Raw genomic sequence first — 20,088 nt, forward strand, 5'->3', positions numbered from 1 at the left:
GCAAATAGGGGAGACTATGGAGGGTGGCAGCACCTTTTGTAAGGGCCAAATCAGCAGCTGCAGGGAGACTTCTCCTGCTTATTGAATATATTTCAGAGCATTGACAGGGGCTATTGTGTTACCAAACCCCACACAGAGATTACAATGGATTTTCTAAGAACAGTCAATGAAGGAAAGATACCAGCTGCCCATACACGAGGACCACGCTGTGGGGTTTGGTCTGCCAAGAACAGTGGCTATTGGCCTGAGAAGCACTTAAGTCAGAGACTTGCATGGTTATTTGCCCTTACTTGGCTGCACTGTCTGATTAGAATAAATCCTGAAAAATACTTAAGTCTTCACCTTTTATTTTATTGGAACACGCCATAGTTGACACTATCTGGAGTCCCTGTGAGATGATCAGAAAAGCTTTTGGCTTCTCTGCAAAATTAATTCACAGACCCATCAAGGCAAAAGAGGAGATTCCCTTCAGTGATGTCTAAGGAAGGAGAAGGGTTTTTTTTCTTTCTTTCAAATGCTCGTGAATGCAACAGGGAGGGGGCACTTGACCTCTCCGCTGTGTAACACGTTGTCTAGGTATTTGCTCGGCTTTGGAGGATGCCCACGAAAGCAATCAAACATTATCTCATTTGAATGAATGTTTAAAAAATACAAAGAGTTGAAATGAAAACGTTGGAAGGTTTTCTCTTTCACTGAACAGCTGGTTTTTATATGCTTTCTCTCTAATGTTGTAAACAGTTTTTATACAAAACAGTCACAACAACAAATGCTTTTTGAAAAGGTTTTGCTTGACAGAGCAGCTTCAGGCCATGATCCAGTGTTTTAAGGTGGCGTTTTCCCGAAGAAGTTAGTCAATGTTTCATTTTACAGATTCAAAGTGTGCTTATAGACCACCTGGAGGGGTGGGATAGGGAGGGTGGGAGGGAGGGAGACGTGAGAGGGAAGAGATATGGGAACATATATATATGTATAACTGATTCACTTTGTTATAAAGCAGAAACTAACACACCATTGTAAAGCAATTATACTCCAATAAAGATGTAAAAAAAACAAAAACAAAGTGTGCTTATAAAGTACTGAGATAGATTTTTATTCAAAGACACCAAGTGGGTTGTGTTCCCTTCAGGGAAGTCATCTGAAGAGACTGTTCACTTCTTTCACTGCCTTGGCCACTGTTGGTACATTCTCTGATTCCCCCCGCATGGGCTTGAGAGCCAAGATGGTAGAGATGGTCTGTGTTCACCATATCCAGCTTTCCTCTCCTTCCTGGACAGACAGAAAGCAGGACTAGCCAGCTCCCTTGCCCTTAGGCAGGGCCCGAGGACTCCTTCTGTCCAACAGAAGTGTATCTGAAATGACCTGTAAAGTGGGTCTGAGGCAGGACAAAGCTCCACAGGTTCTCTGCATGCTCTCTTGTTGCCATAGCAACCGAAACCACCAGTTCCAGTGGGGCTGAAAGGTGGAAGCAGCCTGAAGCTCTGAGTCACCATTCAGAAGGGAGATACCTGGAGAACCCCTGGACCCATAAAGGACTTCATATGAATGAGAAATAATCCTTTAGTTTTAAGCCGCTGAGACTTTGGGATTTGCCTGTTATCACAACGCGGCCTATTTTGACCACACTAATACAACAATGTTGGAATCTACACAGGAAAATCACTTCCACATTTTACTTTCACATCAGTGAAGAGTTCCATCTCATTTCAAAATACTCATTTGTTAGTTTCGCTATCTTTGAAATGCTTTGAAAGTCATTAACAAATGAATTTTGTTTCGCTGTTTTAAAAAATCAGATCAAAAATAAAAAGCTTGCCTCCATACGTAAACATTGGGAGCTAAGGCAGCCCTGTTCTACAGCCTCCACTGACAACTACTCAGAAGATTTAGAGTAATTTGCCTCTCGAAGTTTTGGTGTAATATTAAAAATCAGTCATATTACTTTATGGTTGTAACTTTCTTTCTGTATGTATTTTTAGATTTTGAAAATTCAGTCCAAGTAATTTAAGACACACGAGCTCGTAGTTTAGTCAAAATATTATCTGATATCACCCTTAGAACTAATTAATAATAATTGCTATCACATTGAATGATTCCTAAGCTATGTTATATCTAACTTTGCAAGCATTATATCTAAACCTCAAAATATCCCACTGAATTAGTTAGAGTTCCTTAGAGAAACAGAACCAAAAGGGCGCTGAAGTGTCCAAAATGCACAACAGTGGCATAAAAATTATTTTGAGCTGAAGTTATTTGAGAGTCAACAGATGCAGGTTTTGAACTCCCCTTTGTCTGCCTTTAAGATAAGCAGAGCCTTGGAAAAAAACTCAACTCATAAATCTTCTCTCCGGGAATTTCAGGAGTTTTGGAACCAGGAAAGATTGACTCTTATCACCAGTGACAGAACTCAGCACCATACCTAAATAGACATTGCCACAAAGCTATCATATCTCCCATCTATTCTTCTAAGGGCCATTTATCTTTCCTAAAAGTCAACTGTTCTCCCATAAGTGCCCTTACCCCACTATTTCAAAGAAGTCATTTGTTTTCCTGTAAGGGACCTTCTCCCCATCCCCCTCCCCTATTAAATGGAATATAAGCCCTCAATTCTAACTGCCACCTAGTAACATTTTTTTTTTTTTGCAGTACGTGGGCCTCTCACTGCCGTGGCCTCTTCCATTGCGGAGCACAGGCTCTGGGCCCTCAGGCTCAGTGGCCCTAGCTCACGGGCCTAGCCGCTCCGTGGCATGTGGGATCTTCCCGGACCGGGGCACGAACCCGTGTCCCCTGCGTCGGCAGGCGGACTCTCAACCACCGCGCCACCAGGGAAGCCCCCTAGTTACACTTTTTTGTGAACTCTTGTGTATGTACATAAATAAAAATCTGTCTTTTCTCTTGTTAATCATCTTTTGGCAGTTTAATTTTTAGGCTTCCATTCCTAAACCTAAGAGGGTAGAAGAAAAGTTCTTTCCTCTCCCCCCAGTACATGTGTATGTATGAGAGAGAGAGAGAGAGAGAGAGAGAGAGAGAGAGGGAGAGGGAGAGAGAGGGAGAGAGAGGGAGAGAGAGGGAGAGAGAGGGAGAGAGAGGGAGAGAGAGAAACAGAGAGAGAGAGAGAGAGGGAGGGAGGGAGAGAGGGAGAGAGGGAGAGAGGGAGAGAGGGAGAGAGGGAGAGAGGGAGAGAGGGAGAGAGGGAGGGAGGGAGGGAGGGAGGGAGAGAGAGAGAGTTTATTTTAAGGAACTGGCTCAGGCAATTGTGGAGGCTTAGCAAGTTCAAATTCTGCAAGGTAGGCTGTGTGGCTGGAGACTCAGGGAAGAGTCACAGTTCAAGTTCAAAGGTGGTTTGCTGGCAGAATTCCTTCTTCTCCCAGGGAGGTCAGTCCTTTCCTATTAAGGCCTTCAACAAATCGCATAAGGCTCATCCACGTAATGAAGAATAACCCGCTTTACTCAAAACCTACTCATTTATGTGTTACTCTTACCTAAAAAATACCTGCACAGAAACTTCTAGAATAGTGTTTGATCAAATATCTGAGTACTGGGGCCTAGTCAAGTTAAGACATAAAATTAACAATCACACCCACAAAAAAACCCCATTTTATATATGAGGGTATTGAGACTCCAAGAAAGTAATTCAGTTGCTTGGGGTAAAATGATCAGTATGTAGCCAAGCTGGGTTGTGAGTCTATGTCTGTGACTTGAAAACCCTTGGTTTTTCTCCTTACATAACACAGTTACTCACTGCCAAGGGTCTTTTCATAGATCAGGTTTTCTTATTTTTTTCTTCTAAAATATCTTGATCTTATTATTCCTTTGTAGGCAATAAAACTTGACTTTCCTCAAAACTAATTTCAACTGTACTTAACATAGCTGGCAACATCATATGTACTAAATAAATATTTGTTGACTGATTAATGATATTTTACAGAGATGTTTAAAGGAGCAGAAACTTTCACTTTAAAATACATCTTGGAGGACTTCCCTGGTAGCGCAGTGGTTAAAAATCCACCTGCCAATGCAGGGGACATGGGTTCAAGCCCTGGTCTGGGAAGATCCCACATGCTGTGGAGCAACTAAGCCCATGTGCCACAACTACTGAGCCCGCGTGCCACAACTACTGAAGCCCGCGTGCCTAGAGCCCATGCTCGGCAACAGGAGAAGCCACCGCAATACGAAGCCAGTGCACGGCAACGAAGAGTAGCCCCCGCTCGTTGCAACTAGAGAAAACCTGCGTGCAGCAACGAAGGCCCAGCACAGCCAAAAATAAATAAATAAATAAAATAAAATTTAAAAACTGCAGTATTTATTTTTAAAAAAATACGTCTTGGAGATTGTTCCATATCAAGTGTTCATAGTGTTTGAAAGTGTTGAAAATACTTAACCACATAATATACAAATAATAACAGGAAAATACTACTACTACTTAATCCCAAGCCTTCGTCATTAATCCAAAGTATTCTCCAAATCCCTGCGGAAATGCTGACATCACTAATCATGTCTTTATATGATAGTTACCTGCTTCCTAAGCGTTGCTCTGGTGTCTTAGCCAAGAAGAGTCTGCAAATGTCTTTTGCTTCCTCTGTGAAATTATCGTGTTGGAATCTGACTTCCTCTTTCAGTGTTCTTTGCTTTAAATCCTCTTTACTGACTTTTTCCTTGTAATCTTTGAATGGTGTTCGTCCAGCAACCATTTCATAAATACTGCATCCCATTGCAAACCAGTCCACAGGATAGGAATAACTCGCTTTTTCCATTAGGATTTCAGGAGCCATATAACCATTGGTTCCGGCCTGTAATGCCCCAAACAAAAACAAAACAAAACAAAACAAAAACACTAATGTGAGTTGAACAGACACTGCTGACAGCCTACTCAATACCCTTTCTCCTTTTCTTTCCTTGTTGACGGAATCCTAATTTACTTGGAGTGGCCTAACCTATTCTATTCCCTGCTTTCCCAGCAGCCTCTGGTGCAGTCGGGGCGGGCCATGCAATCCATTCTGGCCAATGAGACATAAAGAGGATTTGGTTGGAGTGCATTATGAAAAAGAGAGATACGGCTGATCTTGAAGTGGGAAAATCACCTAGACTCTCTTAGTCCCCTCACCTCATCTATAAGGTAAAACGTTCACACGGCTGTCTCTAAGATCCCCTAAGTCCTGCTTCTGCTTTTTATTCACAGATAATAGAAAATTAGATGCATGATTTTTTTTTAAGTGGAGTTCTTTATTGCTAATATTGGACGTTCACATAATATTATCTAGTCTATGATTTTTTTACTCTATTTGCTATGTAATGATACTAATATATCAGCCAACTTTGCCTGTTTGTCTCTGCACTGAAAATTTAATACAGAAATTTTAATCCATAAAATTCCACACATGGAACTTCATTTAACATGCAAGACTATATATTGTAGGCACAATTCTACCGGCAATATATACTAAATGACCATTGGGTTAATGTGTGTATATATATGTATATATATTTAAATACATGTAGCATACAATTTACCATCTTACCATTTTAAGTGTTTAGTTAAAGAGTATTAAGTACATTTATGTTGTGCAATGAATCTCCAGAACTCTTCATCTTTAAAAGCTGAAACTCTATATCCATTAAACAATTCCCCATTGGGCTTCCCTGGTGGTGCAGTGGTTAAGAATCCGCCTGCCAATGTAGGGGACACGGGTTCGAGCCCTGGTCTGGGAAGATCCCACATGCCATGGAGCAACTAAGCCCGTGCACCACAACTACTGAGCCTGTGCTCTACAGCCCATGAACCACAACTACTGAGCCCACGTGCCACAACTGCTGAAGAGCCTAGAGCCTATGCTCTGCAACAAGAGAAGCCACCGCAATGAGAAGCCTGAGCACTGCAACAAAGAGTAGCCCCCACTCGCCGCAACTAGAGAAAGCCCGCGTGAAGCAATGAAGACCCAACACAGCCAAAGAAAACAAAGCAAAACAAAAAAAAAAACCCCAAAAACAATTCCCCATTATCCCAACTGCCCAGGCCCTGGCAACCACCGTTCTACTTTCTGTCTCTATGAATCTGACAATTCTAGGTACCTCATATAAGTGGAATCATGCAGCATCTGTCTTTTGTAACTGAGTATAATTTCAATACGTTCATTCATTCAACAGATATTTAATGAACACCTGCAACATATCTTGCAATTATAAAGTATATATTTACATTATGTTTTCATAAAAACTAAGCTGCTTTTGATTAAAGTATAATGTATAACCTTTGCAGCACTTAAAAATGCAAAGAACACCGTAAAACGACAATAAGCTTCTATTAATATTTACATAAAAATGAGAACATAAATTATTGGCAGAGTTGTGAGAAACAGATGTGCTCTGTAATTTGACTCCGATTTTTAGGAGAGCAGTAAGACACAGAGCATAGACAATGAGATGTATCAACTGTTCCTGTTCTTCAACCAGGTCACTTGACTTTGGAGCAAGTAGCTCAAAGAATTGATTCAGAAGAAAGGGAAAGGAATCTACATCGCGACGTTCGTAGCGTCATTATTCTTAACGGTTGCAAGCTGGAAACACCCAATGCCTTTCAATAAAGACAATAGACCAGGAGACTTCCCTGGCAGTCCAGTGGTTAAGACTCTGTACTCCCACTGTAGGGGGCATGCCCACGTGCCCGCCACGCAACCAAAAAAAAAAAAAATAGACTAGAGTCTAGTGTTAATACCAAGAAGTGCATATATGTAATGGGTTTTGCATACTGATTATACTGATTATAAATGTGAATTCAGTACATCAAAAAAGGTTAGAAAGTATTTTTAGTTGTTTACTGGGTGATTATTTTTCTGTCTAGTTGCTTAAATATATGTTTTTAATGTACACAATATATGTAATACCTTAGGAACATTAAATTTCACGGATGATTTTTACATGGATAACAACAATGAAAAACATAAATGACCTAAGCACTAATGAGGAGTAGTTGGCTTGAGCAAGAAAATTGTGGAAGTGACCTTGGTCTGACAGGCTGGGCATGAGTCAGCATGGCACTGCTGTTTTCGTAGGAGTGTGTATGTAATTTGGGTGACCATATGTTCCGGTTGGCCTGGGACAACAGTTTACATCTGTTGTCCTGGCATCTTGTCCAGAGTTACGTCTGCCAAAACAAAAGGGTGCTGTAGGCTCCTCTGAGGCCCAGGATACAGTCTTACTCATCTTTGTATCAAACTGGGTATTTACCCCCCGAGCCTCCTTTGCTGCACGCCCAACAAAATGTTTCTTACGTAAACAATAGTGAAGATGGTAACTAGATGTTTTCCATCCACTATCCAACAAATATTTGTTAAGCCACACCCTGCAGTGATTTCTAGGGATACCAAGACATACTAGGCCTGGCCCCTGACCTTGAGGATTTATAGGCTGGTGGAGACAGGTCAAAAGGTTAATTCAGTAAAGGAGGGTAAATGCCTTAATGGGAGTGGAAAACAAACATAGGGAGGCCAGAGGGTGTGTGTGTGTGTGTGTGTGTGTGTGTGTGTGTGTGTGCGCGCGTGTCAATGTGTGTGTTGGGGATACTTTACTGAAAAGTGACAGCTGAGCTGAATTATGAGGGAAGAACCTTCTCACAAAGAGAAGGCTGTCCAGGTAACGGACATGTGTAAGAGATGGAGTCCGGAAAAATGTGGGGTGCTTGGGGAACTTTAAGTAATTTGGCATTTCTGGAGTATAAGCTCTGTGGGATGCAATGGTGGGAGGGGAGACTGGAGGGGGAGATGTAGATGAAATTGAGAAACATTGTCTGCCAAGGTGGCGAAAGTCCATTCCCAGGCTCCCTTTTCCCTTTGTCCCTTTACTATAGAGCCAGAAGGCTAAGCACTCCATCTCCCGACCTCACATGTTGCACCGAGGGTGGCCATGTGGTAATGTGATATGAGCTTCACTTGAGAGGTGTGCAAGGTGAAGGCACTGACGGTTGGGAAAAAGCTTAAAAAATGGGGGAAATATCCAGTGAGAACACGAGTAAAACTTCAAGTAAGTCCTTCATAATGTTTAGTTTTCATGTAAGAAATACACACTCATTTTTTAAATATCTCATTTTTAAAAGCTCATTCTCTAATTTTAAGTACTTTGGAAAGCAAAAAAGTAATATTTATCAGAGGAAAAAGAAAGTTAACTAGGCCAGAAAATAAGATATATATTTATAAATTTCTTATGTCAGAGAGCATGGTATTAAAAATGTGAAGGTCAAAGCACATGTTGACCTGCAAATTTTTCATCATTGCTCTTATTATCTTATGTAACCTCACCCTGAATGACTCAGAATTTTGTGTGCTCAACAAAAACGACAAAATGGGAGAAATACATGAAAGATGTAAGATGGATTAATGGATCAACAGAGGGGTGGATAGATGGATGGACATGTGATAAAGCAAGTCTAATAAAACGTTAATAATGCACAATGGAATATTGTTCAGCTATAAAAAAGAATGAAGTATTGACACGTTATGACATGGATGAACCCTGAAAACATTATGCTAAGTGAAAGAAGCCAGTCGCCAAAGGCCACTTCCTGTAGGATTCCACTGAAATGCAGTATCTAAAATTGCATGCAACCAATTTTAGTGTTGTTTAGGGTTGGCAGAAGGGGAATGGGAGTGATTGCTAATGGGTAGGGGGTTTCTTTTGGGGGTGCAGAAAATATTCTAAAATTGTGATAATGTTTGTATATCTCTGTGAATATACTAGAAACCATTGAACTGTACACTTTAAATGGGTCAATTTTATGGTATTTAAATTATATCTCAATAAAGGTGTTTAAAATGTCAAAGGTAAACTCTAGGTCATGGGTGTACAGGTGCTCGTTGTGAATTCCTTCAACTTCCCTGTATGTCTGAAAGTTTTCATAATAGAATGCACAGGGGAAAAAGGAGTAAGGGGTGGGGGGATGTGATGCCAGACGTTACCACACTGGCTGCTAGTTCATCAGGCACATGAAACTCTTCTGCAAGAGTCACAAGGAAGAACCACAGGGGAGAGCAGAGGAGGGGCATCTATCGGCCCAGCTCCCTCCCATCTCCTACTTCCATTAGTCAATAGTTAACCCCATATGATATCACTTATACGTGGAATCTAAAAAATACAACAAACTAGTGAATATAACAAAAAAGAAGCAGACTCACAGATACAGAGAACAAAGTAGTGGTTACCAGTGGGGCAAGGGAAGTGGGGAGGGGCAGTACAGGGGTAGGGCTTTAAGAGGTACAAACTAACAGGTATAAACTAAGCTACAAGGATATATTGTACAACATAGGGAATATAGCCAATATTTTATAATAACTATAAATGGAGTATGACCTTTAAAAATTGTGGATCACTATACTGTACACCTATAACATATAATATTGTACAACGATATTTCAATTAAAAAAGAGAAATGTCATTTTGAATTCTCTGACATGTAAATGTTTAATCATATATTGAAATTATACATCACTAAAAATAATAAAAAATAGAATTGTTAAAGCATGAAATAAAAAAGAATTATCCCAAAGCTAGCTTGTCTCTATTTCCAGATATGTCATCCAGACCCTTAGCAGTTGCCTGGAAAACCAGGTCCCACATCATACTACAGTATAATATTTCACCCAGCTCTAAAAGTGGAGGAACAACTTGGCCTACAAGTGGTGTCAACAGGGTGTTGCCCGAGAGAGAGGAAATGAGGCCGTAGAGAGAATGTAAGAGGGTGTGTGAGGTCTGTGGCCCAGTACACCAACTTCATGAAATTTCTCAGTGACAGGCTTTGCTGTGAGGTATTTTTCATCCCTGGTGCTGGCTACTGGCCGGTCTCTCAATCGAGAAACTAGTGGCTGTCAGTATTGGGAAATTTTCTGAAATTATTTCTTTGATCATTTTCTCCCTTTCATTTTCTTTCTTCTCTCTCCCCTCCCCCCTTTTTTAAAATCCTGAACTTATCCTTTGTGTTTCTTATTTTTGCTCCTACTTTCTATCTCTTTGTCTTCTGTTTTCTTTCTTTTTTTTCTGGGAGACTTCCTCAATTTTTCTTCTAACTCCTCTATTTTTTTAAAGTACTTTAATAATGGGAAATTTCACACATACACAAAAGAAGACACTAGAATAATAAACCCAGTGTACTCTATACCCAGCTTCAACAATTATCGACACATGACCAATCTTGTTTCCTGTGTCCCTACTCAAGCCCAATGTCCCCCACCCCTGCCACTAACTTAGATATCATTTGTAAGTATTTCACTATGAATCTTTAAAAGATAAGGTCACTTAAAAAAACAAGCAAATAAACACAAAGCACTGCAAACACCATTATCTCACTTTAAACATAACAATAATTCTTGAATATTATCAAATATCTGGACATATTTATACTTTCCCAATTGTCCTATACAATTGCCCCCTAAATAGTTTGTTTAAATTTAGGTCCAAGTAAGGTTCATACAGTGTGATTGATTGATATGTCTCTTAAATCTTCAGGACTATATACGTTTTTCCTCTTTCTCTCCTCATCGCCTGCAAGATTTTGTTGGGAAAAAAAACTGGTTCAACTGCAGTTTCCCACAGTCAGATTTTGCTGACTGCATTTCTGTGGTGTTATTTAACATGTTCCTCTATTCTTTGTATTTCCTGTAAGTTGAGAGCTAGATCAACTTACAGGAAATAGCTAGATCTAGAAACTTCTACTGAACTTTTCATTTCTTGCAAATATGTTTTTATTAACATACAATTAACACAGAATAATGTGCTTATACTTCGGGTTCAGTACATTTTGATAATTGACTACACCCATGTAAATACAACCCAAACAAGATAAAGAACATTTCCATTCATTTCCTTTGTGCCCCTTCTGGTTCATTCTCCTCCCCTCTTGCCAGGCAACCACTTTCTGATTTCCGTCACCATATATTAGTTTTGTTTGCTCTTGGATTTCACGTAGATGGGACTGTATGGTAGAAACTCTTCTGTGTCTGACCTTTTTTTAACATAATGTTTTTGAAATTCATCCACGTTGTTCTGAAAACATATTTATATATTTTTAATTTCCAAATGTCCTTGTTCTTCTCTGAATGTTCTTTGTTTTACAACATCTGTCCTTGTTTCATGGATGCAGTATCTTCCCTTAAATCTCAAAAGATATTAATTGTAGGTTTTTAAAAAATTGTTCTTTTCTACTCCCCGCATTGTTCCTGTTTCCTACAATTTCTTTCTTCTGTTTGTTTTGGCATTGTCTTTCATTTTGGAGGGTTTTTTCAAATGACAAGTGATCTTTGACTCTCTGTTTGTATTTAAGAGTGTGACACCAAAATGCTGACAAGAAGCTGGTCAACTGATGGGCTTCACTGTAGGGTGATTATGCCAGGCCTGTCACTGGGGACCCTACCTGTATCTGTAGACCTTCTGTGTTAGGCTGCTCAGTTTCCCCAGAGGGAGATCCTCCAACATCCCACCTGAGAGGTGTCAGTCTGTTTGCCCTCACTGTGGGAGCTGAGATGGGAAAGGGGCTGAGGGTCTCCCTGTATGTAGTATTTCATTCTCTACAGCTCTGAGTTGGGCTATATGTTCCTGGGTCATGCTTCTCCCTGGCTCAGTCTCTTGAGCTGGGGTGGGAGAGGCATGAAGAAAGACTATAAACAACATCCCATTGCATTTCAGACGGTGGTGATTGGTAAGTTCTACTCAGCCACATTTACTGTGAGCTTGCTCCGTGTGTGGCAAGTTTCCAGCGAGCAGATTTCAGAGGCGAGTGACTTCAAGGATTAAAATCGCTAATCAGGACACTGGATAGACATCAGTTGCTCAGTAGAAGGTGTAGGGTACAAAGTGGGCAGCATATGCCAGTCGTGAACAAAGGATTGTGAGACACACACCGGGAGAAAAATTGGAAATAATAATGGGCAATACTTATTGAGTGTTTATTACATGCTAAATATTTTGTCAAGTGCTTAACGTGAACTTCTTGTTTAATCTTCATGATAAACCTATGAGATAGAGCCTATTTTATCCTCCATTTTGCAGATTAGAAAACTAAACCACAGGGAGGTTAAATCTTGCCTAAGGTCACCCACCCAAGATTCACGCACAGGCTTGCACTGTGAACCACTACATTACACTGCCTCTGCGGAAACAGGCGAGGTAGCCTTTTCTTATCCTTCCAAGTTCCCTTCAGGACTTCTTTTCTCCCTCTAGAGTATCCCCCTTCCCTCTCCCCATCTGCCAGGTACTAAGTCCTCATCTTGGTCCGTTCTTGCTTAAGCTGCTTCTCTTCTTTTCCCAACAAGTTCTCTGTTCTTTGCCGGCATCACTGCTCAGGCAAGCTGGCTAGCCTGCTCCACACCACAGAGGTTGCTGGTCGGTGGGTACCAGACCCTGAGCCATGCTGGGACCAACTTGGTCCCACCCCCAGGAAACAAGTGAAGAATCGCCGGCCGTCTTTATGGCACTATAACCCCTTGGAATCTTGGAAAGAGCGCTAATGGCATGCAGGGTAACCTCAGATTCATTCCAAATAATTATCAGGACTCTACCTCTTGGCCCTAAAGACAGAAAATGTCGGTGATGGAATTCTGAAGGGCACCACCTCCTTGAAGAGTGGAGGTATTTCACAGAGGAGAAGAATGGAATTAGCAGCGTACGCCAGAGTCCAAGCGCCCAAATTCCATCGCGGCCTCCAGCTGAAAAAATGAATTGCCTGCCCTTTATGCCATTTGTCTTCGGCATGTGAACTGCCTCCTCAGAGTGGGGTGGGAGGAGAGAACGGGCCAAGCAGCATGGGGCAAGGTCTAACCACGCTGACCTCTCGTGGCTCAGTTTAACTCCTGCAGTTACAAAGGGCCCCCCCGCACGTCAGTCTCTGTGGCGTCAAAACAACCCCTTTCAGATCGTGAGACCAGGAACTGCCATTGCCAGGGCTGTAGGGATCACTCGAGCGTCAGCAGCAACAGAACTCCGTGGTGGGTTTTGTGTAGAGTTTAACTTTTTTTTTTTTTGCTTCATTTTGTTTTGCTTTGGTTCTAGAGCGCCCTTTGGTGGGTCCACTCCGTCAGCACCTGGTCAGGCAACACAAAGTATGTCCAGCATTCAGGGCATCAAGCATCAGGAGGCCAGATGGGGTCCAAACCCCTCCCCCCGGTGGACAGCAAGAAGTCCATCTACCACTGTCATCACATGTGGGTTGCTTAGTCCCATCAGGGCCACCTGTCACCTACAGGTGTCCAGACTTTGAGGAAGGTGGATCAGAGCCAGCTCGTGGGGACCTGTGTGGACACCCCCTTCCTTGCTCTTGCTGTTGGATGCTGGCTTAAACTGACCCTACAGTTGTTGTCACTCTCACCCCTGGGCCCATGGGAGCTAAGTGGCAGGGCCCAGGCGGGGCGGGGTCTGCACATTGAGTAGCCAGGTGTGGCTCTGGGCAGGAGTGAACTGTGACCTCATCCGCAGTGATGAGAACAGGGTGTGGCCTTTCAGTGGGGGGCTCAGAGGGCATAGTTCTCATCCGACTAGTTTTAAACGTCCATTAAGAAGTGTGCGTGTCCCCGCGCATGCTTGCGTGTGTATGTGCAGGTTCTTCAAGGTCAAGGTCACTTCCAGGTCCCAGTGAACCTGAAAAGTTGGCAACCTTAAATTCCATCATTAAAGGAAATGCCTGTATCCTGGTGCCCTTGGTGTGGCCAGGCCAGGCTGGATTTACTGAGCCGCGTGGGGAGAAAGACGCCGTCAAGGAAGCTGTTTCTGCGTTTCCCGATGGCCCAGCAAACTGGCCGGCGGAGCAAGAAACCGCCCGCGGATGCCTCTTCCCCCCAGTTCATCACAAACCAGATCCACTCGACAGCACAATCCAAACAGAAGAGGGAATCAGAATGTACATCTTTTGTTTGCCGTGGCAGGAGAACTGTTGAGCAGAGGAAAAAAACAAGCTGAGCTTAGCGCTATCGGCTGTTTCCTGGGGCTCGCTCCTTCCTTCCTCCGAGGGGGGCCCGGCCGCTTTGTTCTCGTTCCCAGCTGCTCCTCTGCGCCTTTAAGCGGTGGCCTTTGCAGACCTCAGAGGAATGCGGCCCGGGACCCCAGGGGACTTTGCTCCAAGGCTCCGCCCTGTGTGCTCAGCCCCGGGCTGCAGCCTCCAGAACACGGACCTAACTTTTGCTCCTTGCCCTCCCGCCCCGTCGCTTTCTGCCAGCCGCTTCCTGGGCAGGAGAGGGAGCCTCACCAGAGGGGCTTTCCTGCTCTCCCTGACACCCCTGGGAAGAGGGGATCCAAAAGAGGGATCCCTGCAAGAACGAACTCTGCAGCTATACGGTCTGACATCGGTCTGCTCTGGTGCAGATCTCAGCTCTCCCAATTACTAGCTGGTCACCCCCAGTCCAGTTACTCAACCTCTCTGAGCTTCACCGCTCTTACCTCATAGGACTGTGATGAAGATTAAAGCCATAAGACACACGGCTTGCCTTTCCAAAGCCTGGCACACAGCAGGCCCTCAATAGGGGTTAGCCACGCTGGTCACCAAGCCAGGCTCTGGTTGTCTCAGGCAGGGCAGCTACGCAAAAAGAAAAACCCAGAAGCCTCTAAGACTCCATCAGACTGAAAGACGGGCCTGGTACATCATCAGAGATCAATAGCTGGGATCTTCCACTGGAGTGTGTTCTTCGGTGGTTTCACATTCTGCGAATCTGTCCAGCAGCAGGCTGATGCCTATTTTCCATGGTGACTCGAAGACACTCAGAATAAAATCACAGACGAAGCTCCACGTGGCTGTGAGGAAGTGAGACAATAGCACGTGGCTGCTCGACTCAGCTTCCAGGCGAGCTGCGCCTTCATCCACTGCCCACCCGGCTGCAGCCTCGGGGTCCTGCTGGCTCCTAGTGTCCCTCAGAGAACAGAGCATGGCAGCAAAGGTCCTCAGAGGGGAGCAGTATCAATCAGGCTCAGAGAAGAGGCATGACTTGTCTGGGGTCACATGCAGGGCTATGGCGAGCCTAAGCGGCACATCTGGGCCAGTTAGAAGGAGGTTCTCCGCCTGGGTTTGTGGTCAGCCTGTGCGTCTGTACACAGCAGCCACAGTAAGTGGCAGAACCAGATTGGCAGACTCACTCTCCTTCCATCTTTTTGATCCCGTGGACCGTATTTCGTCAGCTGCACTTGATCTGAAAGGATGCTCTGAGCTTCCAACGTGTTTACCTCAAATCAGGTGAGGCGGCAACCGTTTGTTCCCTGGATCACATCATCGTGCATGACAGCCCTCTCCTGCCACACCCCGCGAGCCTCACGACCCTCCTTCTCTCCTCACTGCCACAACTCAACAGACAATGTGCCAGCCTGGCACTTCCCACGGAAGATGGAGGGCCAACCCATGCTCCGCGCACCGAGCCACGCGCAGTGCCAGATTCTCTTCCCTCTCCCCTCTGTTTCCTGTATCTGTGAGTCTGTTTCTGTTTTGCATATACATTCCCTTGTACTATCTTTTACATTCTCCATATAAGTGGTATTATACAGTCTTTGTCTTTGACTTAGTTCACTAAGCATAATATTCTCTAGGCTCATCCATGTTGCTGCATACGGCAGGATTCCATTCCTTTTTATGAAGGAGTAATATTCCATTTTACATATATATTATACCCCCATCTTCTTAAGCCAACTGTCTGTTGATGGGTGTTTCCACGTCCTGGCTATTGTAAATACTGCTGCCGTGAACATTGCACTCCTCTCCTCCTTACCCTCATACCAACTCCCTCTTCCTGTTGGCCCTTCCAAGGCTGATTTTGTCACTTTCCTGCCTGGAAACCTTCAGTGGCTCCCCAGCACCCTTGGCATTGGGCTCGAATGCCCTTGTCTGACTCCTGCAGCCTCCTAGGGCCTGACACAGGCTCCGCTCTCGGTAGCACCTGTTGTCTCCCTCACAGCCCGTGACTCCACCTCCAGACAGCTGCAGAGTCACACTGTCCTCGGCCGAGCCCCAGGCCTCTGGCCAGGGTTTTCACTGCAGCACTACGGACACGGTGGATCATTATTTGTGGGGAGGGGCTGTGGTGTGCGTTGTAAGACGTTCGCAGCATCCCTGGCCTTTACCCAGTAGATGCCAGTAGCAACTCCCCAGTCATGACAACCAAAAAGGTCTCCAGACATTGTCAAAGGGCTCTAGGGGCCAAAATCGCCCTCAGTTGAGGACCACCACCCTATGCTGATCCCTGTGCCAAGCCCACTCTCCTTTCTCTTCACCTGCTTCACTTTTTTTGTTTTAACATCTTTATTGGAGTATAACTGCTTTACAGTGTTGTGCTAGTTTCTGCTTTATAACAAAGTGAATCGGTTATACATATACATATGTTCCCATATCTCTTCCCGCTTGCGTCTCCCTCCCTCCCACCCTCCCTATCCCACCCCTCCAGGCGGTCACAAAGCACCGAGCTGATCTCCCTGTGCTATGCGGCTGCTTCCCACTAGCTATCTACCCTACGTTTGGTAGTGTATATATGTCCATGCCACTCTCTCACTTTGTCACAGCTTACCCTTCCCCCACCCCAAATCCTCAAGTCCATTCTCTAGTAGGTCTGTGTCTTTATTCCTGTCTTACCCCTAGGTTCTTCATGACATTTTTTTTCCCTTAAATTCCATATACATGTGTTAGCATACGGTATTTGTCTTTCTCTTTCTGACTTACTTCACTCTGTATGACACACTCTAGGTCCATCCACCTCACTACAAATAACTCAGTTTCGTTTCTTTTTATGGCTGAGTAATATTCCACTGTATATATGTGCCACATCTTCTTTATCCATTCATCTGTCGATGGACACTTAGGTTGCTTCCATGTCCTGGCTCTTGTAAATAGAGCTGCAATGAACATTGTGGTACATGTCTCTTTTTGAATTATGGTTTTCTTAGGGTATATGCCCAGTAGTGGGATTGCTGGATCATACAGTAGTTCTATTTTTAGTTTTTCAAGGAACCTCCATACTGTTCTCTGCAGTGGCTGTATCAATTTACATTCCCACCAACAGTGCAAGAGGGTTCCCTTTTCTTCACACCCTCTCCAGCATTTATTGTTTCTAGATATTTTGATGATGACCTGCCTCACTTCTGTTTGCCTTGTAAGTCTCGACTCAGTTGTCATTTCCTCCTGAAAGCCCCTCCTGACCCCATGACCCAATGTCGGGCTGGTGCCCTTCCTATGCTCTCAACTTGGACAGTCTGACTGCTGTACTGTCAGGGCCCTTTGACTTATCAGTCTCTTCCCTGTCCTCGGCTTCATGAAGGCAGGCATTTGTTTGCCTGGTATCCTGTTGTACTCAGGGCCAAGTCTGTACCTGTGACATGACCTCACCTAGTAAATCACCCTCGACAGCCCTCTCTCCCTTAGCCCATGTCCAAACGATCACTGAGGCCCAGTCATTCTGGAATCTCTTCCCAGTTCAAACACTGTGCTCTGGCTCCACCACCCATCCTGTTGGCTGAGCTGCCATCATCTCTCACCTGGATTACAAATGACCACAATCCACCCGAATCCCTTCTGATCTGCTCTCACTTCAGATGGAGTGATACTTTTTTTTTTTTTTTTTTGCGGTACGCGGGTCTCTCACTGTTGTGGCCTCTCCCGTTGCAGAGCACAGGCTCCGGGTGCGCAGGCTCAGCGGCCATGGCTCACGGGCCCAGCCGCTCCGCGGCATGTGGGATCCTCCCGGACCGGGGCACGAACCCGTGTCCCCTGCATCAGCAGGCAGATGCTTAACCACTGCGCCACCAGGGAAGCCCGCTGGTTAGGATTTTGGTAGAGACCAATATGTGACCGTGAAGTAGCCAGAATGCCTGTCCTGTGTGGTTCTCAGAAGTAAATTCTCAAAGAGAAAATTTTTTGGAGCAGGGTCATAATGGTTGTGATGTATGTAGGTATTAACTTCTGATGAAACACACTCAGAGATCTTTTTAAAATCACTTATTCAGGGCTTCCCTGGTGGCACAGTGGTTAAGAATCCGCCTGCCAATGCAGGGGACATGGGTTTGAGCCCTGGCCCGGGAAGATCCCACATGCTGCAGAGCAACTAAGCCCATGCGCCACAACTACTGAGCCTGTGCTCTAGAGCCCGCGAGCCACAACTACTGAGCCCACGAGCCACAACTACTGAAGCCCGGGTGCCCTAGAGCCCATGCTCTGCAACAAGAGAAGCCACTGCAATGAGAAGCCCGCACACTGCAACGAAGAGTGGCCCCCGCTCGCCGCAACTAGAGAAAGCCCACGTGCAGCAATGAAGACCCAATGCAGCCAAAAATAAAATAAAAAAATTTAAAAAATAAATAGACAAAATCACTTATTCAGTGTGTCACTAGCATTGTAGTCGACATGACAGAAGCTTCAAAATAAATATTATGCCCAAACTCTATGATATTATCCCTCTGAATGTGAGGAGTTGGTTAGAGGCAGGACATGGTAACCAAACATATCACAAGCTTTTGGGTCACTGCACTAACTTCATTCCAATTCCTGACAATATAGCAAGTTTTAAGGACTCACTCATGTTCCACAATATCTGAAGGTCACTGTTCTCCACATAGATGGTTGAATTTGAAAAGTCCCAGCACGAGTCCCATTGCCCAATTTTCCTGTTATATTCACCTGGCAGTTCTAAAAATGCTGAGTTAGTTTTATTGTGTGCACGTGGATGTCAGCTGAGAACAGGCAGGAGCGCTTATCACATCTATTAAAGGTGAATATTGACAGTGGCTGGGACCACATTTAATGATATTGTGCCTGGGTGTGGGAAGGCTGACTGAGACATTAGTCACATCGTTCCCTGTAAAGGTTGGGCCAATCCTTTTCCAAAGTCTTAACTCCATTAGAGGTTCAGCTAGGCTTGAGGTTGAGGTCCATATCAGACCAGACTGAGGAAGATATGCTGTGTCACCACATGCACTCATTCTGAGTTTTACTTAGTGGAGGGCCTTTTATAGCATTACAGACCAGAGGCCACATGCTGCTCCGTGTGTGAACTTGACAAGGTGGAGTCAAAACCGTAAGTGCTCTTGAACCTGGCACACCTGGGTTCATCTCACGTATGAGAGATGTGACTTTAGGGGGGTCACTTAACCTCTCTGAGTCTCAATTTCTCCATCTCCATAATACTCCCTATCTTGTAAGTCTTTATAGAAAGGCTCTAGATCCCATCATCCCTTGATTAAGAGGTCAGAACTCTTCCAAACTTTTCAAACCATTGAGATAACAGCAGTTATTAGGGGTACCCGCTGTTTTTGCTTATCTGAATTCCATTTCACCGTTCTCTTCCACCCCTCTTTTCTTTCTTTTTCTTTTGGCCACGCCACGCAGCATGTGGGATCTTAGTTCCCCCACCAGGGATCGAACCCTCGCCCCCTGCATTGGAAGCGCGGAGCCTTAACCACTGGACCACCAGGGAAGTCCCTCCATCCCTACTTTCCATTGGAGAACACGTTCCTCTGCCCTCAGTTCCTGATATATATATATATATATATATATATATATATATATATATATATATATATATATAGGACAGAACGTGTCCCTGGTCCCTGAGCACAGCAGAGATCTAGCCTGGCTAATGGACTTGGTTATGCTTGGGCATGTGACTTGAGCTGTCCATTGAGGGTCTTCCCTGGGAATTTGAAGGAACTGTTCGTAAAGAACTGTTCTCTTTCCACGGGATTGCTTGGTTGGTAGGATATGCGTGGAGCTGTCGGTGGCCCCCACTCAGGAGCCCCTGAGAGCAGGAGTGAGGCCAATGCCGAGGAGAGCAGAGCTGGGGCACGGAAGGAGAGTTTCCCGCTGATACTGCTCAGACCCTGGATCACTCTGGGCTTCTTAGTTATGTAAACCATTAATTTCATTTTCTTAAGTAACTTCCCTTTGTCCGGTAAGAACCCTTACTGATATCCCAGTAAATCATAGTAAAACGTATGCCATGTGTTTACCTTTGGCGTTTGCGAGTCTTTTCCTACAAATAATTCAAAGACTATCTCATAGACTCATGAAATCTTAGAGATTAAGGATGTTCTGGGGCCTGCCTGAGATGCCAGACACAGTGAGTCAGCGATAAGCCAGGGTTTCTGCCTCCCAGG

At 44.4% G+C, this 20,088-nt stretch overlaps 1 protein-coding gene across 1 annotated transcript in view; it reads right to left on the reverse strand.

Moving 5' to 3' along the window:
* GRK7 (G protein-coupled receptor kinase 7) overlaps window positions 1-20,088 on the reverse strand; it is a 34,834-nt gene that overhangs the window by 4,957 nt on the left and 9,789 nt on the right. Inside the window, exon 3 of the mRNA XM_030873525.2 lies at window positions 4,513-4,787. Coding sequence (XP_030729385.2) covers window positions 4,513-4,787 — 275 coding nt within the window. The remainder of the gene's footprint in view (window positions 1-4,512; window positions 4,788-20,088) is intronic.

This window comes from Globicephala melas, chromosome 4 (genome assembly GCF_963455315.2).
Source record: "Globicephala melas chromosome 4, mGloMel1.2, whole genome shotgun sequence".
Classification (NCBI taxonomy): Eukaryota; Metazoa; Chordata; class Mammalia; order Artiodactyla; family Delphinidae; genus Globicephala; species Globicephala melas.